We start from the raw sequence: 24981 nt of genomic DNA, 5'->3' as shown, positions 1-24981 counted from the left end.
TTTCCATTCTTTTTAATTATTATAGTTATGACCAATTTCTTCGATGGATTTTGCTACTGTTTCCTCTCTCTTCTCTTGTTTTCTTCATCACTTCTTTTTTTTCTTCCTTTTCTTGCATAAACTATGGTTCATTACAATCCTTGCTTGGAAACAGAATAATAGTGTTTTTATATATTGTGCAAAAATTCTAATTTATTAAGCTATATAGCTTTGTTTCACAACTCTTTATCCATTTCTTTCCTGTTATATGTGGTTAAATATTTTTATGCTTCTCTGAGAAATAACATAAGAAATGATATCATAATGTGAATTCTTGTGAGATAAGTATATTCTTAAGAAATGCTTGTGCATATGTGAATTCTATTTTTTTTTCTTTAGAAAGTCTCCATCCTTCTATAAGGTATTGTAGAATTAATGAAAAAGGATATAGTACTTTTTTTTATTTGTATTTAACAAAAAAGAAAAAAGAAACGATGACATAGATGGTGAACTTTCAATGGTATAATTTTCTTTTAAAAGCATATTACAATTCATAATATAAAAGTTCAGTCCAGAATAATAAGCAGTTAAGTACGTAATATAAACTTTTTTTTTTAATAGATTATAAAGAAAGGGTATATATAATTAACAGTTCCAATGTGTTATATTACAATTTACTCAATAGGGAAGGGTATATCAGCCTATAACAATTGGCCTTATGCTGATTTCCCTCTCTTTTGTTGATCTTAAAAGTTCTCAATATTAGAAGAGAACTCATTCCCCAACTTCACTTTGACGGTTGGAGCATTGCCCATCACATAGCAAAAATGAAAGACTCTGCAACAAAGTTGAAGCAAAAACCAACTTATACACTTCTCTGTTTTGGTTTGAGTTCAATGAAAGTAGAGGATATTCAGATAACTCACCTGTAAAAATTTAGGGTCTTTGGAATGTTTATTCACGTAAGGGTGGCTCCAACTCGGGTGGGTTTCAAACTTTTGATGGTGTTCCGGAGATGCCCGAAAATCAAAAGAATCAGACCAAAGAAATACAAGAAGAAAAGATGGAGTTTCTCTAACAAGAAAGGTTTGGAGGAGATACTGCTTCCTCCTTCAGTCTTCATTGTTACAAAAGCCATTCTCTCCTCCATCCACCCTGTTAGGAAGAAAGTATTTTTCAGCATTTCCCAAGAACCAAAGAGAAACAGAGGAATACTAAAAGAAAAACACTCACATGAGCTTTTCTTTGGCAAGTTTGTCCAATCATGTGGACTCATCTTTGTTTCTGAGGCTTTGATTAAGTCAAGAAGAGCTTGATTTACCTAAATTTTCATAGAAAACAAACTTATCTCATCAGTTTCTGTTGTCAACTAGACATAGTGAAAAACGATATTTAGATCGATTGTGGTGAAAATAATACACCTCTTCGGTTCTCTCTCGACTGACTAGATGACCTCCATGGAGATCTACCATTCTAGCAACAGGATACAGCTTTTCGGCAAGTCTTCTAGCATAATACATCTGAGCAATAACATCGTGCCTGGTCGTTGTAAACAAATAAGTCATCAATCAATGACAAAGTAAAAATATCTTTATGCGATATATGGTAGGTGAAACAAATTTGTTTATTTGCATAATATTTGCAGATTTGGATGCCAGTCATCATTTCATACCATTACCAGAAGTGATTGGTTACCTGCCATGAATGACTGATACAAGAAATCCAGCAGACTGAAGGCATTCAATGTCTTTTCTTGTCACTTGATGCGTCCAGCATGCATTGACTTGACCCGCAAAACCATCATTAGATTGCATTCCCGTTGCTGATATACCTTCAACATATTCCTGCAAATAATTGTTTCAAGTTGAATATGACACTAAATCTGTATTTGTTAATCTATGTGCAAATGTTATGCTATAAACTAGAGAAAAAGTTAACTGCTCAATGGTTGGATCCCACCCCTCTTCTTCGAGATAAAAGGTTAAAATATCCACCCGAATCCAATTAGTGAAGGACTTTGGGAAAAACTAAAATTCTAAGACCAAGGAACCAAAATTCTGTCCACAGGAAAAAAGTTGATAGAGATACAGTGAACAATCAACAAATGGATGGTGTCATAGACAACTCTAGACAAGTTTTCCAAACATTAGGGTCCCGTTAGGTAACCATTTGGTTTCTGGTTTTTAGTTTTTGAAAATTAAATCTACAAACGCCCCTACATCTCTAAATTTTTTGCTTTGTTTACTTTTACCAATGTTTTCTATGTCAAAATCTGAAAACTAAAAAAGTAGTTTTAGAAATTTGTTACGTTTTTGGAATTTGGCTAAGACTTCAATCAACTATTATATTTAAAAAAGATACAAACCATTGTAAAAAATAATGAGAGGAAACGAGCTTACTTCTCAAAAGTCAAATAGTTACCATACAAGGCCTAAGATGTCTCTCAATATGAGCGCATGGTTTCAACGAAACTCATCCATTTTGGCAGAGACCCATCTCCACATACGTTTAAACATGCTAGTTTAAATGTCATTTAATGACTTTGAAAAATCTCACAAACTATTAGCTAGCTATATGGGACGGGATTATTTACACTCAGAAGTTGAGACTCAAGAGCATAACTACCAATGCGATGCCAAATAAGAGAAGAAGGTGGACCTTTCTCAAACAGGTTTCATTACAACTGACACCAGTTTTTGGTGTAACTGATTACTTTTTGTTAAAGCTATTTTCATAAGGAAGTTCAAAAGAAGTTTGTTTTGAGAGGGCTCGGGATGTTTGAGTCCTTTTCCTTCATGGTTAGCTTCCATAAGCAGCGGCCATTGCTCGAAACATTTGGCTCTTTGTTAGTCAATAACTTAATATCATGGTTTACTTTCAAGTAAGACTAAAATCTTCGAAACAGTTATATAAGCATTGTATTTCTATGTACGTAGTTATAGCTCTGAATAGTTGAAAAGTATGTTTATCTTTGAGATGGGATGCTGTACAATTCCAAGCAATCTTAAAGACTTGAATTCAAAGCAACTAGTGATGGTAGAATTAACTGGTTGACAGAGAAAAAATACAACTCAACATGGTAGTGTAGCTACCTTTCAAACCAGTTTCAGCACCATTAGTAAGCTTCTGAAGCCATAGAAATAATTAACTTAGTGTTTCTATTTTCATTTTTTGGGAGGTCTCGGGAGGAGAGGGTGGTTTGAAAAGAGGGAGACGTAATGGGGTGGTTTAATGAAAAGATAGGAGAGCCAAAATCCATCTGAGTCTACAAAAGCCAGTTAAGGATCCATCCATCATACATACCCGATACAATAATGTTCTTCTTTTTTCAAATCCAACATACTCCTCAAGATATTCCTGCACAATAAGATACAATAATATTTCTCATGAGAACATTCAGTGTACGTGTTTCAATTCACAAGGTATTGAAGATAACATAAGATAGCGTCAAGATTAACTTTACCTTTGAATAGTGGGTATCTAAATCGACACTGGCCCTTTGTTCAGGAGTCTTCGCCTTCATGAATCTGACTGCAATGTCAAACGTTTGCCTATCGAGCTACAAGAAAGAGTGAGAAGAAAGGCATCAGCATTAGACCTTAAGAAATAGCTCAACCACAACCGAGTTCAATCAATGACCTTTTATATTAAATTCACGCTCTAAGCCTCATCTTCACCAACTTAGAACTAGTAGCAATTTATTATCTTTTTTATGTTTCATAAAATAGATAGACCCTAAAACGAATGAAAAATATGCTAGCAGCAATAAGATATTTTCCTGAAGATTATATAGCAAATAAACAGCTCAGAGTGGCAGCACTGAATATTTTCGTTTTTTTTTAATATGAAAAAATACAAGCACTAAATATTTTATTCAGATACCTTGGGGCAACATTGAAAACCTCCACCGGTTACATTGAGCATGGCCAGCGACTTGACTCTTTCAGGCGCCATAGCTCCTAATTTGCAAGCTATCATACCTCCTATATTGATAACCAGATGCCATGTGAGAATAAAGAACTGATAACAACAAGAAGGTACTGCTTTTACTATTTCTCGTTCAGAAGTCCTTTAGCAGAGTTAAGAACTCACTCACCCATGGAATGACCAAAAATATGGGCCTTTTCCCACCCCAAATGATCCAATAAGGCAATGGCATCCTTGGCCATTATCTTTGTTCTGCACAACCAAGATAAGAAAAACTGATTACAAACTAATTGCAAGTGTTCTTTGTCTAATCGCTTCTTCTGGACCATGAAACAAAAATAAAAATGAAACCCAACAAAGAAGAATTTTGAACTGAATCCCCAAAATTGCAATAAATTTATAAGAGATATAAAGAAAAGTGATTCACAAACAAACGAATGTGGGTGGAACTCACGTATATTCAGATTTTTTGGTGGGGACAGAGCTCCTACCCATTCCCCGATTATCAAATGCACAAACCTCAATCCCACCACCATCCTCGAAGGTGGGTTCTTCGCCGACATGGGCAGCATTCCGATCACCGTCGTCATTGGGAACATCGGTCCCTGTGAGCCCTTTGATTTGGGGGCCCCATGAATCGTGGGTTCCGGCCAATCCTACCCATCATCAAGTCGTCCATATCAGAACCATCAGAATCGAATACCAAAAAAGGTAAAGTGAAATGGGAAAACACAGAAAATAGAAAATGTTGAAGAGACCTATGATAAGAAGGACCTTGGTGGAGCCACGTCCGTAAGTTCTGTAGAAAATTTTGATTGCAGAGTTGATTTTGACGTCCTCTGCAGCGGTGGAGCTGGTGTTTACCTCGATGAAGGGCATGGTTTGAAGCTGAAGAAGAAGAAGAAGAAGATTTTAATGGGTAATGGTGAATTGGGGATTTTGGGATTTTGGGAATTGGGTTTTGATAAACAGCGAAAGGGGTATTGAGTGGTTGGCGCCACCACGCGGCAGACGTATATTGAACAGCATGTTCGCTAATCAAACAAAAACATTGCCACACCTTTCTTTCCAATCATTATTTTATTATTATTACTATAACATTTTTTTTTCAAATATAGAAAAAAAAAATTAAAACTATCTCCAAAATATAAAAAGTCAATCAAATTTTATAGTTTTTTTTAGTTTTAATTTTCTTTTTCTATCTACTAGAACTTTTTATCATTGTTTGGTTGAAATAATATTTTGGTCCCTATTTTTTAAGTTTGTGTAACTTGTTCTGTAGCTTATTTTGTATAAATTAAAAGATGTGAATATGAAATCCAGGTTTTGATGGATAGTGATGTATTTTTAAATGTTCAATTAAGTTTATTTACTTTTAATAAATCTTAAATTGGTTAATTTTTATCAAAATTGACTAAATGATAATAATAGTTATTATTTTCATGAAAAAACACAATATGTGAATATATTTTTAAAATTTGGGTGAAATAAGCCATAAAAAAGGAAAAAGTGCATAAAAAAGTTCATATTCCACCAAGTGTGTATATATATTTCACACAAGATATTTGGAGAGCAGAACTTATTTACTTAACATTAAAGGTCAACTCCCGTTTCATTAAATAAATTTAAATTCGAGTTAACTTGCATTATTGTATGAACTAAAGTTAAGTGCAACGTGTGTTTCTGTAAACTTCATTAGAACTTCCAATCACTCTCGGATGGATACATTGGTTTTGATTTTAATGTTTCATATTTTACTTTTTTAGGAGTATATTTAAGATACAACATTGAAGAAATCAAGAAACTTCATGAACTTTATACAAACAAGGTAGGAAAGATATCTCTCACTTAGTGGATGTCAAATGGATAAAAGCAAAGCGGTTAGAAAGAAGACTAAACAGCTGAAATAAGTTTATTACTGCCTCCTGATTAGAAGCTGCACAAATTCTATCCATTGAACAAGATGGGACATATTCAACTTTTCAGACACAAAAGAGAGGTTTGAAGGAGACAAATAACTCAGATGCAAAACCTGCCTAAACACCATTTTGTAACATAACTTTTACATGTATTTTGTATACAAATTAGAGTTTTACCAAGTGTTGGTGAAGTATGAACACATACAAAGGCTCTACATATTTACAAAAGTTTGATTTTGAGAAGTGAAAAGATGATATTATCCTTGCCTTGACCAGGGAATACCAAAGTGAACCACAGAGAACCTGCTAGTTTGAGATGTTCACCAACTCAAAACATAGGAGGAACCAACCAACCTGTAGTCCATCCGAGGAGCAAACTGGCACCAGCAAGACTCAATCCCACGGCGAAAGCAATGTCATACATTGTAAATTTACGATGGTCTCGGTCCCTTTTCTTCCTTCTGTTTCTAGGTTTATTGAACTGATTGCCTTTACATGGGTCCCAAGGCAAGGCATCTGAGAACAGACCAGTGATTGGTTGATCTTTGTTCCTAAGTTGAAGGCAAATGTTCTGTAATTGCAGTAACTGGAACCACTGCTTATAAGCAAAAAGTTGGGTGGCTTGTCTGAGAAAGAGTGAGACAATGTGCTTCTTCTCTGTATCTGCTTCTTGTGCCGCTTTCTCAGCCTCCCTTGCTCGAGTTTGTGAATGGCATAGTGCTTCCAACAATTGTGCTTTGCTAGAATTCAGATTTGAAATAATACTCGAGTTGTTTTCTTCATTATCAGTTCTGCTAATGCTGTTATTACAGAATACAGATAGTTATTTTTTTATTGCTTGATAATCAACCAAACTTTTCAAACACAACTGATGAACAAGGAGAAGAGGAAATAGGAGAATAGAAGAGCAACCACATTCGTAAAGAGAAAAAGGATAATGGAGATACTACAAGGAGAAAGATGCATATTGACCCTACAGCTTAAGAGAGCATGTTTCATATAATTAATTGTTTAGAATACTCGCAGGCAGAGTATTTCATGGTTTTGATTTCCTATATGTTACTCTATATGGATTTTTGAAATCTCAATTGTTAGTCTCTCTTGGCTTTGCAGTCCTGGATACCCTAGCATACCAACACAAGATTGCATCGTTTGACACATGATTTTTACTGTTCTTTCTTTCACACAGTTCATATCCAAATAATAATCAACACCACGTTATCCAACCACCAATTCATTCCATCTAAACTTCAAAATCTTAGATTCCATTTTCAAAGAAATAGAAGGCTAAAAAGGACGGTGGAAAGCTTTCCAATGGTAAAACAGATTGATTACTTATTCTTAAAATCATGCCATTAAATAGACAGTTTAAATATGCAGAATTTGTACTCGAACAATACCTGAAATGATCTTGATGACGCAGCGAGTGACCTATACTACCGACACCCATGCCACCTGAAGGATGTATGTCCCGGTTATATCCATTCAAACTAGATAATTGCATCTCAGTAAACGGTGAATTGAGAAAGCAATCTTGATCAAAACACTCAAAACAGGTTAGTTCATTTTTGCTCTGGTGTTTGGTTCGTGGTTGAGGAAGATCACAATTTTGCACGTTTTCAAGTGATTTCCTAGCAACCAAGGAAGCCAACTCATCTTTACTAGCAGAACGCCACCATGGCTTAGTCTTCTCAATGCCAATCCAATGCGACTCCAAATCAAGAGAAACCTTATCTCCTTGCTCGGAGATCTGATTGTCAAAATGATCTTCTATGTAATGGAACTCATCAATGCAGTCTGTTTTCTTAGTCGTGTTTACAGATTCATTGTTGCTCACAGCCTCAGTGGTAACATAACTCTTGCAAACTCGATGTTCAAGTTCTTCTATGTTTTGATGCCTTTCAACAGATACAGTTGCTTTACTTACAATCCGGACACTTGAATTATCCACTCCAGCATGCAAAGTTTTTGCCCATCCTACTGCAAAACCCTTTTGATGCTGAAAATCGGGTTGCTTATCTGACTTCAACTGATAAGATGTTGGGATATGAGCAGGTTTAGATGGAGAATTATACCCATGTGCTCTATGATCAGATGCAGCATTACGTTCTGAATTTAAGGAAAACGATGGAGTTGATAATTTTGAATCTCTGTAACCATCATCTTGGGCAGTGAAGTGGTTTTCCAAATGCTTTCGTGGATTTGCTTCTGCTGCAGCCATTACTCAAATATCCACGACTGTTAGTCTACAGATGAAAGACAACTAGTAGTTAGACATTAAATTCAATACCCCAGCAAAAGCAATAATCAGCTAAAAACAGAAAGTAAAAGCAATAATCATGTATTAATTTAGAAATCAATACCAAAGCTTGGTTCAGACAGATAGCCAAAACTAGGCTTTCTAGCTCATGTAATGAAATGTCCACATCCAGAGCTCCATAGCAAGCACTTGAACAAAAAGATGGGAAAACTCTAAATGGTTCTGAACTGATTCTTTTTACCCCTTTCAAAAATTTAAGACCATCCTTTTGCACAACATTTTCCTCATGTCCGTAGTGTAATAGTTCCGAAAGCAAATTCTAGCTAAAGAGAACCTTATGAACAGATGAATACGATATGATCACACGTATAAGCAGCTAACTTATTGGACGAGTGTGTTGTGGAGAAAAAAAAACAATTTCAGTTCATTCCTGGCATTGTTTGGAATATTTGAAAGAAATGAGCTAAAAAATCAAACCTCAATGGTCCAAAATACGGTCTTTCACTTCATGAACCTCGAAAAGGGCTAAGGCTGAGGAAGCTGATTTGCTTTATAGCTTTAACCGCATATTTATAAGAATTGGAAGAAAAAAATGGGTATGATTAATCCCAGCAAAAGGATATCAATCAAGAAACAGATAGTTCTGAAAATTGGTATCCAGTACCATTTCGAAACGATCAGTACAACACGGAGGGAATTCTACATAATTTGCTTCGATTGTAAACAACCCCAGATAACAAGAAGAGAGAATTCAAAAAAAAAAAAAAAGAAAGAAAGATGGCAAAATTCAGACGTATTCCCAGATGAGGAGCAACACCCAGTTGCAAATTTAAACCTAAAAATCGAAAGTCTACCCAGAAGATGAAGTGAGCAAGTAAATAAACTTGGCAGAGCAAAGGCGATCAAAAGATTCTAAATAGAAAGTTTAGATGGAAAATGAAGAAGAAAAAGGACATAAGAGGGAGAAGATTACCGTGGAAAAGAAGAAAAGGGTTTGAGAGGGAGAGAATGGCGGAGACGTGAAAGGGAAACAGAGAGGAAAATGAGTTTTATTGTTGGAATCGTAGGGATTACATTAGAATATAGAAGAACTACTAACATGCCATTACAGCGATGTCAACTGTAATGGTTATATTCAAATTTTCAAAAGCATACTTTTTCAAAACCAAATTCTAATGAAAAAAAAATGATAAACAAACAAATGAGGAAGAAACCCAAACGCCACTTAGTTAAACATTATAGGAAAATATAGGTTTTTTTTTTAAATTTTGGTTGAGTTTGGAATTGGATTGCTTGTGAAAACAGATTATTGTATTTCCTTTTAAAACACTTCTTAAATTGTTTAAAAGTAAAATCCTCCTTTTTCTTTTTTTTTTCCAATAAATTAATAGTTTCAAATTTTCATATAATACAAACGAGTGATGAACGACTGTATTATAATAATTTGTTAACAATAGATAGTCATAGAAGGTCGGGTCATTTGTGGTCCTAACAATGATGGTAAGAAGTGGTGGTGATTTATGACGGTGATGATCATAAAAACGTGAAGTAGTGTTAAGAGTATATGTTGGTCATTTTCAAATATCATGAAATTGTAAAAATAAAACTTGAACAATTTTTCACAATACTTATATCCAAAAAGTTATTTTAGGAGGTTTTTTTTTTTAAATTAGAAAAACAAGAAGAGAGAAAAAAATAATAATAATGCTAAACTTAGTAATTTAAACTAAAATTTTTAAAAGTTGTCAAATAAAGAAATAGTTGAAATTTATTGACAAGTTATTGTATAGCATCGTTATCTTTTTGTTTGTGGAAATGTTTAGTTTTACAATTTAATTGGTCAATGAATTTCTTGTTACGGTATTTATCTTTTGAGTTTCGAGTGTATTTGGCAGAAAGTTGGTAAGTTTAAAAGAGTCGAAAGAAATAAGAATTTGGTAACATAACACTAACTTTTCTTAATATGAGAAATATAATATTTGAAATTGAAGGATTAATAAAGTATGATTGATGTGACAAAATTATATATTTATAAGAGTGGAAATCTTTGGTAGGCGTTGAATATGGAGCGTTGTGTCACCTTAAGATTCTTGGGCAACCAAACAAAGCTATATTCTTCTTCACTACTCTTTGAAGTTTTCATATTTTTCTTTGAGTAATAAATTCATGAATATATCACTTTTGGTCAAATCTTGAAGTTCTTATCTGATCCCTATAATTTCCAAATATTGAAATTTTGATCAGTAACTTTACAAATAGTTCCAAAAGGTCCTTCAGACTCTTTTTGTGGCAATTGTTGAATTTTATTTCATACTCATCGACCAATCAATTCACCCATTTAAAGTTGAAGAACTTTGTAACACTAAGCTCTGCAGGTTGAAGGCTTCCTTGAACTGTGACCAAGTCAAGATGCCTTCGCTGGTGTCGATCAACTTCTCAACAGACTCCCACCATATATAAGCATTGTCCAATTCCATCAACACTGCAATATCTGACACTCTTTTAAGGCATTTCGTATAACGTTGAGAGTTCTATCAACGACAATTAGTGACTCGTCGTCAATACTTTAAGTTGTACTTTCTGAAATCTCAGGACTGTCGCTTCCTCTCACATGTTTTGTTGACTTTTATTTAACTATGATTGCATTCTCTCCATCACGACGGCAGTAAAAGTTGAAGAGGGAAATTCAATCAGGTTACCGAGTAGATTCAATGGTGGTTGGACCACTGGTGGGAACCCTTGGCTCGAGTGGTTGTTCCAGTGACCCTAGTACTGGCTAGCCTCTAGCGGGCCTACCTCATCTAGATTGAGTTGAACCTATTTTGTGTGGCACCATAGCCTGTACACATAACTATATTTCAACAAGTCAATGAACAAGCAATAATAAAGCTACTGGTCCATCAAGCTAAACAAATACTTTTATGCACAATGTTCTACCAAAACATTTTACGGATAAGACATACCTTGCCATGCAAAGTATAAGTGGAGGTTTTATATTGGAAATGTCATGTATGATGTAATGAATTGACTCCAGTTATAGGTTCTAAAACGTTGGTTCGTCACATTTCCTTTTTGTTATTTGTGGGGAAGGAGAGAAATGATGAGAAAGAGAAGAAAGGAAAAGAGAGAGAGAGAGAGATGGGGCAGCAGCCACGATGGCCGCAGGGGGAGGGGGAGGCAAAATAAGAGAAAAATATTACTTTAAGAAATTAAAGAAAAATATAATTTTCAAAAAATATAACGTTGTCATGCACTGACAACATTCAATTGTTATTTTAAGCAAGGTATCAAATATATTTATCACATAGAATCATCATTTAGAGATGGAGACGTGTATTTAGACCTCTTTTAAAGTTCAGGAACATTATATAAATCTATCTAAACAATTAATCCAGAAGCTTTATCATTATCTCGAGAAAAGGAAAATATAGATCACAAGATTAAGAAAGATGAATGATAAATACCTTTAGTATCGCATCTGGTTCTTGAATTTCATCCGCAGCATGGATAGTCGTTTTTGAAGTAGAAATTTCTCATCTTTCATTCCCAGTTTGTCCATGCAGAAGACTATTTTCTTGAGGGTGTCGATGACCTCTTTACCATCTTCCCCGAACTCTTTCTCCTGGATTGTAAGAATTCTCTTCAGCAGCTTCAGTAGCTCACTTTCATCCTTCCCTAGCCTGCTCTGAATCGAAACCAAACAATCTAGAGCTTCACCTGCGTCCAGTTCAGCAGAACGAGGAGCTCATGTGAAGTGACAGAACAAGTGATATACACGTCATTATCTATTGAGTACAAATATAAGCAAGCATCAATTCTCACCAACAGGAAGTGAATCTTTTCCAAAAGCATTTTCCCTTATTCGCAAGACTTCAAGCGCAAGTTGCTCAGCATCATTGTCCTGTTTTAGATTGTAAAGAGTGACAGCAAGATTCAACATTGGGACTGTAATTGATTGATCATCAGATCCCACTGCCTTTATCATAATATCCAATCCAATTCGCAACAAACGCTCAGCCTCCACATAATTCTTTGACCGTGAATAAGAAGCGGCAAGGTTTACAAGGTGCTTCACTGAACTGGGATGCTCTTTTCCTTTCAACCTTTCATTGATCAACAAACACTCTTCTAGAAGTTCTCTGCCTTCATTCGCTCTGTATTAAACCAAATTTTAGGAACTCATGAATACTGGTGGTAAAAGAAAGAGCTCGGGAATGCTCTTGGGAGGCTAGGAACATCATTGGAATAATAAAAGCGTGTTAATTATTAACCTAGGAATTAATATATGAGTGGGATAAGAGGAAGGCAGGCAATTGGTTTAAGGAGGGTCAAGTACCTTCATTACTTGGGAGTTTTTATAGTTTTTCTATTTGATATATTTCAATATATTCCAGTAACTTGGGCTCTATCAATAGTGACAAGCTTCAAACACCAACAGTATTTTTTTAAAAAACAAATCCCAACATAAGTGTGTGTATGACAATACCTTCCTAGAACATGCAATAGTTCTGCCAAATCAATCCTCATCTTCTCAATGGTGCTGTCATCTAAAGCAATATCATTTGAATCCTTGATAATCTCCAAAGCTCTTCTACATAAGGTAACAGCTTCGTCTGCTTCCCCTATGAACGAGTGGAAAAGTATTTTGCAAATGAAAATTTTAGCTAGTGAATAAAAATAAAAAAGATGACACAAGCGACCAAAGTTACCTCTTGCACATTTTGCATTAGCCAGAGAATACATAGCCATTCCGACTTTTCCATTTTTCTCTCCATATAACTTTTCATATATGTTCACAATCCTAAATGGGGCCATGAAAGTAAGTGAATAGTCCAAAGCAAGAGATAGATAGATAGATAGATAGATAGATAGAGAGAGAGAGAGAGAGAGAGAGAGAGAGAGAGAATACCTTGCAAAACATGTTTCTGCATCCTTGCCTTTTCCTTCTTTGAGCATAAGATTGCCCAGACTAATCAAAGGTATAACCAAATCCTCGTTCTCAAAGCCTCTGCTTGATTCCAGAAGTGAAATTGCACGATTGTAGCACTCTACTGCCTTTCCAGCTCTTCCAATGGTACCAAGAACTTTAGCCATCCCTAAAATTGGAGTGATAAGAAAGCTACTGTCTTCTCCTGCAAGGGTTTTATTGTAAGACGGTTTAGAGAGGAATAGAAAAACAAATTATAGCTCCCGTACCAAATTTTTTCTCCATGATATCAATTGCTCTCTTGTACACAGATATTGATTTCTCAAACTTTTTTAAGGTTGAGTACATGCTCCCCATATGCAGAAGCACTGAATCCAGAAAGGGTTCACCGTCTGTCAGACTGTCAACAACCTTGTTCAACTGCATGAAGGAAAATCCATTAGAAGAAGGAAATGAATCTCACTTAAACCGAAGTGAGTCTACAAGATCGACCAACTGAAACTTTGGCTGTATAAGCATGGGATACTTTTGGAGCATAAGACTAAGGCCCAGACATGCTCGTATAATTTTTAAGCTCTAAGCTACTTCATTATTACTCCAAAATCGCCTAAAAAATGTGACTAGATTGCTAGATGACCATCTCCACTTGTCTTTAGGCAAGAATAAGGCCCTGACATGCTCGAATAATGTCCATGGTCCTGACTCCTGACCTGGTCTACATTCCGGCTATCATAAAGTCAACCCAGCATGGGCAACTCCAAATAACTAATGCCATTTTCTAGGTAATTGAATTAATATTTTACCACATGAAGGCTAGATCATAACCTAAACAGAAAAATAAAATCCTCGAGTCATGGAAGTACAACCGTTGTTGCACAAAATTGAGGAGCACTAAAGTTTCCAAATCAATTACTGTACGAATGATAAGGGAAAAAGAAGTTACTATATCCAACACAGAAGCAACAAACTTCAAGTCTCCAACAGTTAAATACCCCAAAGCCACGATGTCAAGAACAGCAGCTTGTTCAATGCCAACGGCGCCTGATTCCATTTGTTCTTTTACAGCTTCATAATTAGCTTGAAGTAGCTCTACAGCATCACTCTTCCTCCCGCTCATGGTCAACGTTCTGACTTCATTGAGTAATTCTTCCAACTGAACTTCAAATTCAGCCACCGTGTTACAATCAGTACGGTAGTGCATGTGATCAGACCTAGTAAAGAGTAAACAACCGTGGTTCAATTTTTCATCTGGATATAATAGACGGACAATTCTTGACACTTACATCAAGAAATTTACAAAATTTGGTCCCAACCTTTGATACCCAATTGGAGTGAACGCAGAAGAAACGTGCTTCCTTTCAGCCCCAAAAGCAGCTCTACTTGAAGCAGAAGGTGTTGATGCAGAGAGGCAAGAAAAAGCTCCAACAGGTACCGCATAAAGCTTGATATTACATTTCTGAAGGCAAACTGAGGAGCATGTGATTGATGCCCTTTTGCAAATGCAATGACTGCACGGAAAAAACAGATTTCACTCATCCTAAAACTGCATAGAGCATATATATTTTACAGAAGTGGATACATATACTGAGTTTAAAACAAATGCAACAGACAGTAGCTACCCTGTAAACCAAACTCCTAAGGATTGATATTCTACACAATTAACAGCATCCCAATTTCGACAAATAAACGAAGAGAAGCAAAAACACAACTGATAAACTGCACTAATTCAATTCAGAAGTCAGAGTTCGCATAATCAAAAAAATGAACTGGTAAACAAAGACAACCATGAAAAGAAAAAAAAACCTGTAAGATGGAGAAGAGAGAAGAAGGAAAGTGGCCATTGAAGAGAGTTGAGGAGCTACAGTAACAAAAGCTCTTCTCAGCTCGCGATGAAACGATATAGCTTGATGAAGGAGAGGACGATGTACTCTCGGTGAAGCGCGATTTGACCTGACGAGTTACCCATAAGTTCATAACCATTATTTGGGCCTTTTCGTCCATGAGGCCCAAGCCCATACCTCGTAAGTTCTAGCCCATTAGGGAAACTCCAAGAACACCAAGGACACAAAAATAAAATGAATATCAACTAATCTAACTTTCATATCAACTTAGATATCTAAGCTAATGTTTATGTATTTCACTTGGATATCAACTTTCAGTGTGGTACTCATCTGGAATGATGTCCATGTTCGAGTCTAAATCTTTGGATAACATTTTAACGATTTTTACTTCAAAATGTAATTTTGAAATGTTTATGATATGTCAAGAATAATATTATAACTTTTCTAAATATGGAGTTATTTTATTTATAATTTAGTATGTTTTTCATATTTTAACCAAAGAGTTGTCATAGAAACACTTTAAACTTATCCATAAACTTTTTGCCTTTATTTAGATGGAAGATTTCGTTAAATTATTATGTTGTCCATCCAAAATTCTATAATACGATTCAAATAGACTAAAAATTGGATCCATGAGGCAACTTGTTAAGTTAAGTTAAGGATGACAAATATAGCATGTTGTTATAGATTAAGTCTATAGTTTTGTTTATGAGTCTACTCAATGACCTTGGTCACATGCATGAATCAAATTTTGTTTTTAATACCTTGTAATCAATGTAAAATTACATTTATATAGTTTTTGGTAAAGTTAGTATTTAAAGAAAATAGACCCATAGAGGATGTGGGAATTAAGCAAATAAAAGGCAATATTTCTCTTCTTAAAGAAATCTATGGAGAAGTTTGTCAACAAAGTTAACTTGTTGTTAGTTAATGGTGATAAATTATGATGTCAAGTATAGTTTTAGCTTCTCTTAAATAAAAAATATGTATGTATATAATGTTAGGTGTGTGATGACAGAAGCATAAGAGAAAGTGGGTATTAATCTTTTGTATGAAGTGACAACCACAAACCCATTTCAACACAAAAACAATGGTTCCAATTTAGTTTCCAATATCTATTATTCATCTTTCATATCTCAACCCCATCATCAAACATAAAAGAATGAAATAGATGAATTACAAGACTTGAATATTTATAAATTTCAAATGAATACAAAATGTGTCTTACAAACTTTTTGTAATAATTAAACCATCCATGGACTCAACAGCACACACCACTTTGGATGATTATTGCACCAAATTAATTTGAATATGCCATTATTGATTTTATGATAAGGGATAGCCCATATTTATCAATATTTTATGATTGTACTAAAAAAATTAACAATAGATTATGGTTTGTTTTGTTGGCTATGTATAACTTATCTTTCAAATATTAAACACATCCTCTCTGTGCAATAATGATTTAACTTTTCAAGAATACCCACTTTGGTATAAACCAAGGTTAAGTAATTTGATGTAATGATTTGTACTCCAAATCTTATAGTTTCAACTTTTTATTCCAATGTTTAGATATGAAATCACTTTCATTATAGCTTAATTTTAAGACAGGATAAAAAAAATAATGATTTAAAATAATAATAATAATAATAATAATAAAGTTTGTAATTATTAGCATTAAGAAAAATAGAGATTTATATTAAGTTTAATATTAGTCAATCACTATCTTATAAACATCATGATTGATTTAGGTTTGAGTGATTTGTGTAAATTAGTGATTAAAAAATTTAGAAACTTTTGTTTAGAGAGTTTAATGTGTTGAGTTGTCTCCTTCTCTTGCATTGCATTTGCCTTTGCCTTCCCCCACCCTCTCCTCTCCTTTTAGTGCTTCCATTAGTGGGAAACCTAATTACACTATTTCCAAACTTCAATTCTCTTATAATAATATATAGTTTAAGAAGAATATGTTAATTCTGTTTTTTTTTTTTTTGTTGTTGTTGTCTTAGCAAGGGATCATGTTGGGTATACTTGAAAAAAATTTTATTGGTGTTTTTAAAATCGATTTTGCTACTTTTTTTCGACCTTCTTTTTCTGACTGCACGTTAGAGACAGTGATTTAGTACCAAGATTTCATTATATTTTGTTTTCAAAATAGTGGTTATTCTTTTATGACACGCTAGTAACAATCTAACAAAAGTAAAAAATAAAATAACTAGTAGTTTATAAAGCTTTATTTTGATAATGTAACGTCCACTTTCGTGTTGGAATATTACATCTATTTAACTTAGAAAGTGATAGTCAAATTATGAGGACGAATGGCTCTCTTTAGTTAAAGTGGGTCTTTCAGTACAACATAAATGGAGTCCCAAAAATGGGATCTTGGAATTCTACCTAATTTGGCTCAAACCACACTCACATACACACTTATATTAATATTGTAAGAAGTTTCCAAAACAACCCATGTAGCCATTTGGAATTGAGAAGTTTGTTGTGTTAGAAAAAAAACCCACTTGATATTGCAATAACCCAAACTACACTCTCCAAATTGGAGGGTGCTTTTTCCTTCCTTGTTTTATTTTATAGAAAAATCTTCATATACTTTACAATAACAAATCAAGTGAAAGTTGAGAGCATTAAGATACATTTGCTTGCCTCTTAACAAAGAAAAATGAATAAAAAAGATTGGGTTGATGAAATAAAAACACTTAAAAATGGACAGCACTGAAATTTGGCAAGAGGTGAGGCCATGCAAGGGGATTATTGGTTGCTTACATTGTAGGCATGCACATTATAATCACTTCTTTTAATTAATTTTAATTTCATTTTTTAAAATATTCATTTTAAATTTAAATCTAAAAAATATGAAGAGTTGACTTTAATGGGTTTGTGGGCAAAAGTTAATGCACAAAATCATCATTATGTAGCTATTGGGGGGAAGCACCATGAAAATAGCTTCTCAATTTCTCACTCATTTCCCTCATGGAATTAAGGATAAAAGCCTAACTTCCCCATCCCACATTCCTCCAACCCTTTGCTTCTTACAAATTACCCCTCTCTTTCTCTCAAGCTTCAACACAACACAATGTCCCTAAAAGTACTTAAATTCTTTCTCCTCTTTCTCCTTTCAATCTCCATTCCTTTCTCTTCAGGTAACGTTTGTTTAGTTTTGTAATCTCGTCCCCTTAATGAATAATGCTAATATATATATATATATACTCTTTTCGTTTAGGAATGGTGGTTGAACCACTTCGAGACGACATGATTGCATATAAGTCAATTTTCAAGGTAACTATAGTGTTTTTTGAAAAGAGAAGTAAACAAAGAAAATTCAAGAGCAAAGTTATATCCAATAAATTTCAAGATATTTCTTACCTAGTTTCAAGAAACTAAATGATTTGTCGTTCTTTTTCTTCTTCAACGTGAAAAGATGGGAGGCATCCAAATGAATGGAAGGAAGCTTATGACACTCGACCTACAAGACTACGATGAAACAAAAGCAAATAATAGACACGATCCGAAGAAGCCAGGAAATGGAAAGCCTTGAGTTAGCCTCTCTTTGCCCTCGTGGTTTAAATAACGTGAAAGCACTTCCTATCTTACTTTACCAAGATAATGAAAGTGGTATGGCTGTGGATCGAGAATGTATAGTGGCCTTCTAAGATGAGAAACCCTTTAGATATAGCAAGACCTTTGATTCTTTTTTTATCAATTTCAATTTCACTTCCTTCTTATGCGTCTAATGCTCTAGTGGCTTTGAATAACAAGGCCGAGTGCGAGCTTTGTGGTTATGTTTGAGCAGTTATTTAGGTGTCAAATATCAATGATGAGCTTAAGCTTATGTTTAAATGCTTTATCGTTGCATGGTTGGAATTTGCTAATGGGTACAATTAGTCACTAATCGATAAGACAGATAAAGTAAATATTATAAGACAGAGCATAATTCAAGAAATCCAAATGGATTAGACTGGATAGAAGCAGAATAGGAGAGATTAGAGGCATAAATCAAGTTTGAGAAAAACGAATAAGAGCTCAAAGAAAGGGGGGAAAGCTGAGTTTATGAAATGCCAAGTGAAGCTTTTCATCAATCAGACTTAAAAGGTTGATGATAAATGTCCTGATCAATTAACAAAGGATAACAGGGCATCATTGGAAAGAGTTATATTTTTCATACAAATTGCTTGCCTCCAAAAAAAAAAGCTAGGAATGTTGTTTTAAAAATAATGGAAAAGAAGACAGATAGTTCAGATAAAGATGAAATCAAGTTGAGTACCCACCAAATTCAAAGGAAAAGATGCGGCAGCACCACTAGGCACTAAGGAAAGTTATGACTTCATTGAATCAGAGTCAAATCATACACAATATATTACTGTTCCTCCTGTATGTAAGGCAAAGACAGTTGCACATCTAGAAGAGGTTAATTTAATGATCTTATTCTCACTGTCTTCGAAAGAATGAAAAGTTGGCCACAATGACAATATAATTCAATGATTCAAAAGGTTCAACGGACAAAAATGGTATGGAAATAACAAAAACATGTGAACAAGTCAGTGGAAAACACTATTAAAATAATCAGCAAGTACCTAATAAATGACATCTTCGTTGAAGGAAATAGTTAATAAATATAATGGTCTCTTTTAGAAAATGAACACTAACAATTAGAGAGAGAGAGAGAGAGAGAGAGAGATGAACGGCTGAAAATGCATCCAGAAAAGGCTGTAGTAACAGAAGATGGCAACAAATATATCTTTAGCACCCTCAATTTCCAATCATCAAAACTTTCCTTGTACAAATAATATATACAAGCCAACAAAATCTTCAACTTCTAAGCAGACGTCTCACCCAACCCAACAACTGAATCCAAAAAAACATCACAACTTTTGTGATGTTTCCGATACATATACGTCATTTGCAAAATAATAAGATATCGGATGTAAAAGAAATAAATAAAGGAAGAAGAAAGCAGACTCTGAAATGACGACTGTACTCCAAAAATGACAAGGGATATAATGATTTCATGAATTCACCGTATTGATCATGTATGTTGAACTACAAATTGAGACCAAATGAAATGCAAATATAGGATATGAAATATGATGACGACCCTTCATGATGTGTATTGCTATGAAACTGAACCAAACGAGGTGTACAAATATGAGTGAATTTCACAGGAAAGACCAGAATACAACCAGACATGAAAATTCACTAAGACTGATGCAAAAAAAAAAAAAAACAAACGGGTAATAAATCCTTAACTAGAACCACTAGAGTAGAAGTTTAGAGAAAAAAGAACTAGGGTGTCTAAGCAGGGGGCAGAAGAAGTGAATGAACACTCCCCGTACTTTATCCATTTTGACAACCAAAAATTATATGATGGCAAACCCCACTAGGTTGGACACACTATCTCAAGTCAGAGATACAATTGGAACTGACCAAGCCAAACGAACTGGGGGCGCTAATGGACGCTCCCTCCTCCCACTTCTACCATGACATACAAGATCCCGACTTGATGCTGCTAATGCAATAGTTAGCAATGCTTTCATGATGACGATGATGCAAGAGTTAGTGACAACTAGAAGTGAACAGCTTCCTGTTGTCCTGAGAGTGAAGACTTGTAAGATGCAATCCGGACCCCAACTCAACACACCCATATGCATGCAAGGACTTCAAATGTGAAAAAAAAGAATTTGCCAACCAGCAGAAGCCTAAATTGAAATGGCACGGCTGATGGCCAACTTAGCCCATTCAGCAGATTCTTTAATCAAATGGTCATCAGAGGACAAGCATTCACTTAAAAAGTCTTTGCTTGAGACAGATTGCTGAATCAAGGAACCAGCATTGCTCCCCAGTGTATCAGCCAAATCTCCAAGGACTCCAATGGCAGTTTTCATAACAACTTCATCCCTACAGGGAGTACAAAAATGAAAGTTCAGACATATTTCAAATTTAAGAACATAACAACACCAACAGAGAGAGAGAGAGAGAGAGAGCAAAGAACTTACATGTCTTTTCTCATGTAAATACTATCCAAGAATTGAAGAATATGTGGGGCATAAGGAACTAAAAGCTGAGTTTTTGGAGAGCTCTTGAAACCTTGGAAGATTCCTGAATATGCCTCCAAAATCCCGTTTCTCAAAGAATTTGTATATTCAGTCATTTCGTCATCAATACCTGCTGTGTGTGCAGATAACTCTGCTGCCCTTTGAAGCATGGGCATCGCATACATCAAGTACTTCTCAAAATTCTCTCCTATAGCCAGTGCTATATCACCAAAGCATGAGAAAATAGGGGGCTTAACAGAACGATGCAATTGATCACTGGATAAATTCTTGAGCAACTGAGTCATAATTCCATCACAATAGGGTAAAATCTTATCCTCCAATGCCCTGCATATGTCCCCTACCACACCAACAGTCACGGCACATACTTGGTACTCCTCAAAATTCTGAAGTCCCATTTCTATATATTTATAGAACTCGGTCATGTATTTACCAAAATCAGGGCCTGTTGAATATGCAAGAGCTCCAATCGCCAGCATTGCTTCCTCATGCACAGTGGCATTTCTGCAAGCAAATACCCTAAGGAAAAGTCCCATTATTTGGTCCGCATACTGCATGAAGGCATACTTATTTGGCTCTGATGATCCTAGCTTCTGAATAAGAACTTGTAAGCATCCACAGAGAAGGCCTTGTAGTTCTCCCTGTCTCTCCCTTTCATCAGACGAAAGTTTTTGCCCCTCAAGCGTATTGTGCAATTCCATCATAATGACAGGAACAAGTTGCAACACCATTGGTGCTGTTTCATCAGTTGAACACCTCACAACTTCATTCAATGTTTCATACGCAGCAGTCCTCAACCGCGATTCCCCAGCATCTTCTCTGTGAGTAACAGTCAATAGGGACTGAACAATTTCTTGAAAAAATGGAGTTAGAGGAGATGATGGGCCAACATCTTCATAACCCTGAGCAAGAAAATAGAGAGCACCACAGGCTTTCTCTGCCACATTTGGAACGTCCTTCATGCTCTGGAGAAGAACCGTTATTATCTGTTGACAATTAGCCTGATTGATTATCGGTGTATCGAGAGTTGAACCATGAAGGAATTCAAATATCCGTCCAAGGGTCCATGCAGTTGTGTCCTTCACATGGTTATTTGGATCCTGAGTCAAGGCAGACAGCATGAACCCTAAGGCCACGTTCACAATTGGCATCAATTTTTCTGGAGCAGGCCCCTCTAAAATTGAACCAAAAGCATATGTGGCTGCCTCCCTCTGCCTCCAATCTGATTTTGTTATGTTCTCTTCAATGAATGGCATAACAAGTGGAACAATATCATCGCCCACTGTTCGTGCAACTAGCCCAAGACATGTACCCCCAGCCATGGCAATGTTCCAAGCCCCTTCATCTTGATCCTGATCCTCTTCTTGCTTAAGAAGTGTCTCAAGTAACATGGGCACAAGCGCAGGTAGTGCCTGCTTGATGAAATAAAAGCATGGTATATCAGAATCCCCAGTAAAATCTTCTCCATACTCTTCCAAAATATCTATCTCCTCGTCGCAAATAGAACTCCAGAACTCAATGGCCTGAAGAGCAACAGGTTCTTCATCCTCCTTAACAGCCTTTGCGGTAATGCCAAAAATATCCTGGATGTACCTAGCCAATTTGTCATAGTATGTCGACGCTATTGAAACCAAACATTCAAAAGCTGCCTGGCGTATCCTCACTTCAGGGGATAGTGTGGACTCACAAACAACTCTCATGATATAATCACGTTCCATATCATTGCTAAAGTTTGCTTGAGCAAACCCAAGAGCGTTGTACAAGGATCGAGTGGCAGCAAGTCGTACATCATTGTTTCCTTCGGATGCATTCATTCCCTGGACAACAGCTGTCAATATCCTGTTCACCTGATCCTGATCTATGACGTCTGGAGAAACTTCTTCACACAAATAACCAAGGGTCTCCAAGGTGGCTTGTTTGACATGCGACGATTGTTGATGAACATTTAACAATAGTGAACCTATCAATTCAGGCCATTGCTTATGAGGCAACTCAATACCCGCAATCTTTGCAATGACCTGGGATGCCGTGGACCTGGCATCAGCTACTGCTGAAGACAGTGTATTCAACAAGCATGCCTTTATCTGGGTCTTCACATTGCCATCCAGTGATAGCCATCTCTGAACGAGCTCAAATTTTCTATGTTGTTCCTTGGCATCCAGTGCATTCTTCAGTATCAGACCTGCCAATTTACGACTGTCGACTGGCTTTTCCTCGCTTCCTAATTCATTAGAGAGAGACAGCAAAAAGCTGGGAAGGTTTTGCTCCTGAAATTGCCTTAAACTGTCTTCTGCCTGCTTCCTCACAGTTGCATCGATAGACTGTGCATTCAGAAGAACTTGCGTAACCTCCAATGCCATGTTTCACCTGAAAACAAACAATTTGTTAATTGAGGAAATTGGTGACTTACCCCACTGCTTAAATTTCACAAATCCATCTACTAGACAAGTACTAATCGAATCCCAAAACCTCAATAAGAAATTTTAAGGGAAAGACGAAAACTACAATAGCAGTAACAAAACCCAAGAACAAAGAGCCAAAACCCAGATCTCAACAGCACAGCCAACGACTAATAATAAAACTAACTGAACTGCAGGTGATCTATCGAGAATCCAGCTCTCAAAGTCATGTGGACCAACCATCTATGTATGTATTACAGCGTTCCGGCAAAAACCATAAGAAATAAGAACGAAAACAGATGCTTAGAGGATCGAAATGAGGTAAATGTGATGGTACACAGACCACAATCAGAAACTCGTCACAGTTCAAAAAAAAGAAGAAGAAAAACCCAATAAAAACACAGATAGTGAAAAGAGAATACAAAACAAATGGAGAAGTGAGTCGTGGTGAAGATGGAGAAACGTAAAATGGATAAATCGGAGAAAAATGAATAAAAAAATGGACAGATCAAAAGGAAGGAAAAAGAAAGCGAAAGAAGAAAAGGAGAAAGAGGGTGTAGAAAACAGTACCTGAAATGGGGAAATTGAGAGGATTGAAAGAAAGAAGAAGAGTGTAGAAGAGCGAAAAGACGGCAGTTGGAGGAACCCTAGAAGAAGGGGAAAGAGCGAGAGGAAGAAGAAAGTGGAAGGGCGCAAAGCAAAGTCTGGACTTGAAATTCTAAAAACTAATTTTTTTTTTTTTTTTGTTTATTATTATTATTTTATTTTTGGGCCTAAAACCAAAAGCAATAATTAAAAGAGAGTATTTTCCGGATGCATTTGAATTCATTTTTAGGGTTTTAAGTCTGAGCCGTACACCCAATCACAACCTTCTTCTTGTTGCCTTGCTGGACTCTACCCTCACTAATTAATCTAACAAAAACTCATTTTCATGAGGTCCGAATACTAATCTTTTATGTTAAGTTGTACTTTAAAAAATACACTTTCAACAAATATGATCTTCGAAATTAAAAGATAAGATACTAATTCATATTTTTAAATAGTTACTAATGGTTAGCATGTATAATAATCAAACTCAAAATATCTAAAATGTTTAGAATTCTTTGAAATATTACTTAATTATTAGTTCCAACAGTTATACCTATTGAAACTGCCCCCTTTTTTCTTACTGATATGTGTTTGATTAAATTGGAATTTAGTGTATTTTGTAGATAAATATGAGTATTTCATTCTTGTGGGTATTGAGTATTAATGGATTACATAACCCAACAATAAGAGGTGTAGGGTTGGTTTGAGTTAGATTTTGTGATATTTTGAAGTCAATGGCCATAGATTTGTATAACTAAAGAGCTGTTGCTTAGTTATGAAGAAACTTAGAATAGTCTACAAATTTTAGTGTTATTTAAATTCAATTATTTTGAGATTAGATCAACCTTCTTTGCTATGTAATTTCCAGCTATGCCTCTTGATGGTTGATTGAAGTAAAAAAAGAATTCAAATAAATTATTACCGAACACATATGATTTGGGTTGTTGAGTTTAAAACTAATGTAGTAAGAGAGTTTATGGTTAAAAAGGTAAAGGAGGGGCATTGCATGCTATGAAAATAGAATACATAAATAGAAGCTCAAATATCCAGGTGAGAAAAATAGTTAATATTGCGATTCCCAATGC

At 35.4% G+C, this 24981-nt stretch overlaps 4 protein-coding genes and 1 long non-coding RNA gene across 8 annotated transcripts; 1 reads left to right on the top strand and 4 right to left on the bottom strand.

Annotated features, from left to right (window-relative positions):
• Positions 1-488: 488 nt before the first annotated feature.
• LOC101203096 (putative aminoacrylate hydrolase RutD) lies at positions 489-4913 on the bottom strand. Its single transcript, XM_004145885.3, has 11 exons — positions 4665-4913; positions 4361-4562; positions 4076-4158; positions 3862-3962; positions 3443-3538; positions 3283-3336; positions 1675-1823; positions 1401-1518; positions 1213-1300; positions 906-1134; positions 489-816 (listed from the first exon to the last, which is right to left on the bottom strand). The coding sequence occupies exons 1-10, from the start codon at positions 4783-4785 to the stop codon at positions 938-940; spliced, it is 1209 nt and encodes a 402-aa protein (XP_004145933.1). The 5' UTR covers positions 4786-4913; the 3' UTR covers positions 489-816; positions 906-937.
• Positions 4914-5790: 877 nt separating this feature from the next.
• Positions 5791-9210, bottom strand: LOC101217293 (hypothetical protein). 3 transcript variants are annotated; one of them, XM_031886084.1, is made up of 3 exons: positions 9059-9210; positions 7226-8071; positions 5791-6625 (listed from the first exon to the last, which is right to left on the bottom strand). In XM_031886084.1, exons 2-3 carry the CDS (start codon positions 8044-8046, stop codon positions 6154-6156), a joined length of 1293 nt encoding a protein of 430 aa, XP_031741944.1. In that variant the 5' UTR covers positions 8047-8071; positions 9059-9210; the 3' UTR covers positions 5791-6153. The 3 variants fall into 3 exon arrangements, with proteins under 3 accessions (XP_031741944.1, XP_031741945.1, XP_004145988.1); XM_031886085.1 differs by having other exon boundaries at positions 8563-9192; XM_004145940.3 differs by having other exon boundaries at positions 8189-9191.
• Positions 9211-10147: 937 nt separating this feature from the next.
• Positions 10148-14974, bottom strand: LOC101203336 (nephrocystin-3). Of its 2 annotated transcripts, none has more exons than XM_011656305.2 (10): positions 14816-14974; positions 14326-14520; positions 13956-14223; positions 13282-13432; positions 12995-13217; positions 12795-12886; positions 12572-12707; positions 11908-12239; positions 11550-11802; positions 10148-10936 (listed from the first exon to the last, which is right to left on the bottom strand). In XM_011656305.2, exons 1-9 carry the CDS (start codon positions 14851-14853, stop codon positions 11552-11554), a joined length of 1686 nt encoding a protein of 561 aa, XP_011654607.1. In that variant the 5' UTR covers positions 14854-14974; the 3' UTR covers positions 10148-10936; positions 11550-11551. The 2 variants fall into 2 exon arrangements, with proteins under 2 accessions (XP_011654607.1, XP_011654608.1); XM_011656306.2 differs by having other exon boundaries at positions 10148-10924.
• A 2873-nt stretch (positions 14975-17847) lies between these two features.
• LOC105435421 lies at positions 17848-18704 on the top strand. The gene is made up of 3 exons (XR_969429.2): positions 17848-18002; positions 18083-18138; positions 18281-18704. It is a non-coding gene; the product is annotated as an uncharacterized LOC105435421 (long non-coding RNA).
• Positions 18705-19572: 868 nt separating this feature from the next.
• On the bottom strand, positions 19573-24049 carry LOC101203580 (importin subunit beta-1). Its single transcript, XM_004145887.3, has 3 exons — positions 23879-24049; positions 20853-23276; positions 19573-20754 (listed from the first exon to the last, which is right to left on the bottom strand). The coding sequence occupies exons 2-3, from the start codon at positions 23267-23269 to the stop codon at positions 20556-20558; spliced, it is 2616 nt and encodes an 871-aa protein (XP_004145935.3). The 5' UTR covers positions 23270-23276; positions 23879-24049; the 3' UTR covers positions 19573-20555.
• Positions 24050-24981: the final 932 nt, after the last annotated feature.

The sequence above is a fragment of the Cucumis sativus genome, chromosome 5, assembly GCF_000004075.3.
Source record: "Cucumis sativus cultivar 9930 chromosome 5, Cucumber_9930_V3, whole genome shotgun sequence".
Lineage (NCBI taxonomy): Eukaryota > Viridiplantae > Streptophyta > Magnoliopsida > Cucurbitales > Cucurbitaceae > Cucumis > Cucumis sativus.
The sequence above is the reverse complement of the archived record's forward strand: the minus strand, read 5'-3'. Positions and strand labels throughout refer to the sequence as shown.

Coding starts and splice junctions, on each gene's coding strand:
- LOC101203580 (XM_004145887.3), bottom strand. CDS start 23,269: ATGGCATTGGAGGTTACGCAAGTTCTTCTGAATGCACAGTCTATCGAT. Junction 20,755..20,852: donor ATTTACATGAGAAAAGACAT/GTAAGTTCTTTG, acceptor TACTCCCTGTAG/GGATGAAGTTGTTATGAAAA.
- LOC101203336 (XM_011656305.2), bottom strand. CDS start 14,853: ATGGCCACTTTCCTTCTTCTCTCTTCTCCATCTTACAG. Junction 13,218..13,281: donor TATCATGGAGAAAAAATTTG/GTACGGGAGCTA, acceptor AAACCCTTGCAG/GAGAAGACAGTAGCTTTCTT. Junction 12,887..12,994: donor GCAGAAACATGTTTTGCAAG/GTATTCTCTCTC, acceptor GGCCCCATTTAG/GATTGTGAACATATATGAAA.
- LOC101203096 (XM_004145885.3), bottom strand. CDS start 4,785: ATGCCCTTCATCGAGGTAAACACCAGCTCCACCGCTGCAGAGGACGTC. Junction 4,159..4,360: donor ACCAAAAAATCTGAATATAC/GTGAGTTCCACC, acceptor TTGGTTGTGCAG/AACAAAGATAATGGCCAAGG. Junction 1,519..1,674: donor GTATCAGTCATTCATGGCAG/GTAACCAATCAC, acceptor TACAACGACCAG/GCACGATGTTATTGCTCAGA.
- LOC101217293 (XM_031886084.1), bottom strand. CDS start 8,046: ATGGCTGCAGCAGAAGCAAATCCACGAAAGCATTTGGAAAACCACTTC. Junction 6,626..7,225: donor CGTCATCAAGATCATTTCAG/GTATTGTTCGAG, acceptor CTGTAATAACAG/CATTAGCAGAACTGATAATG.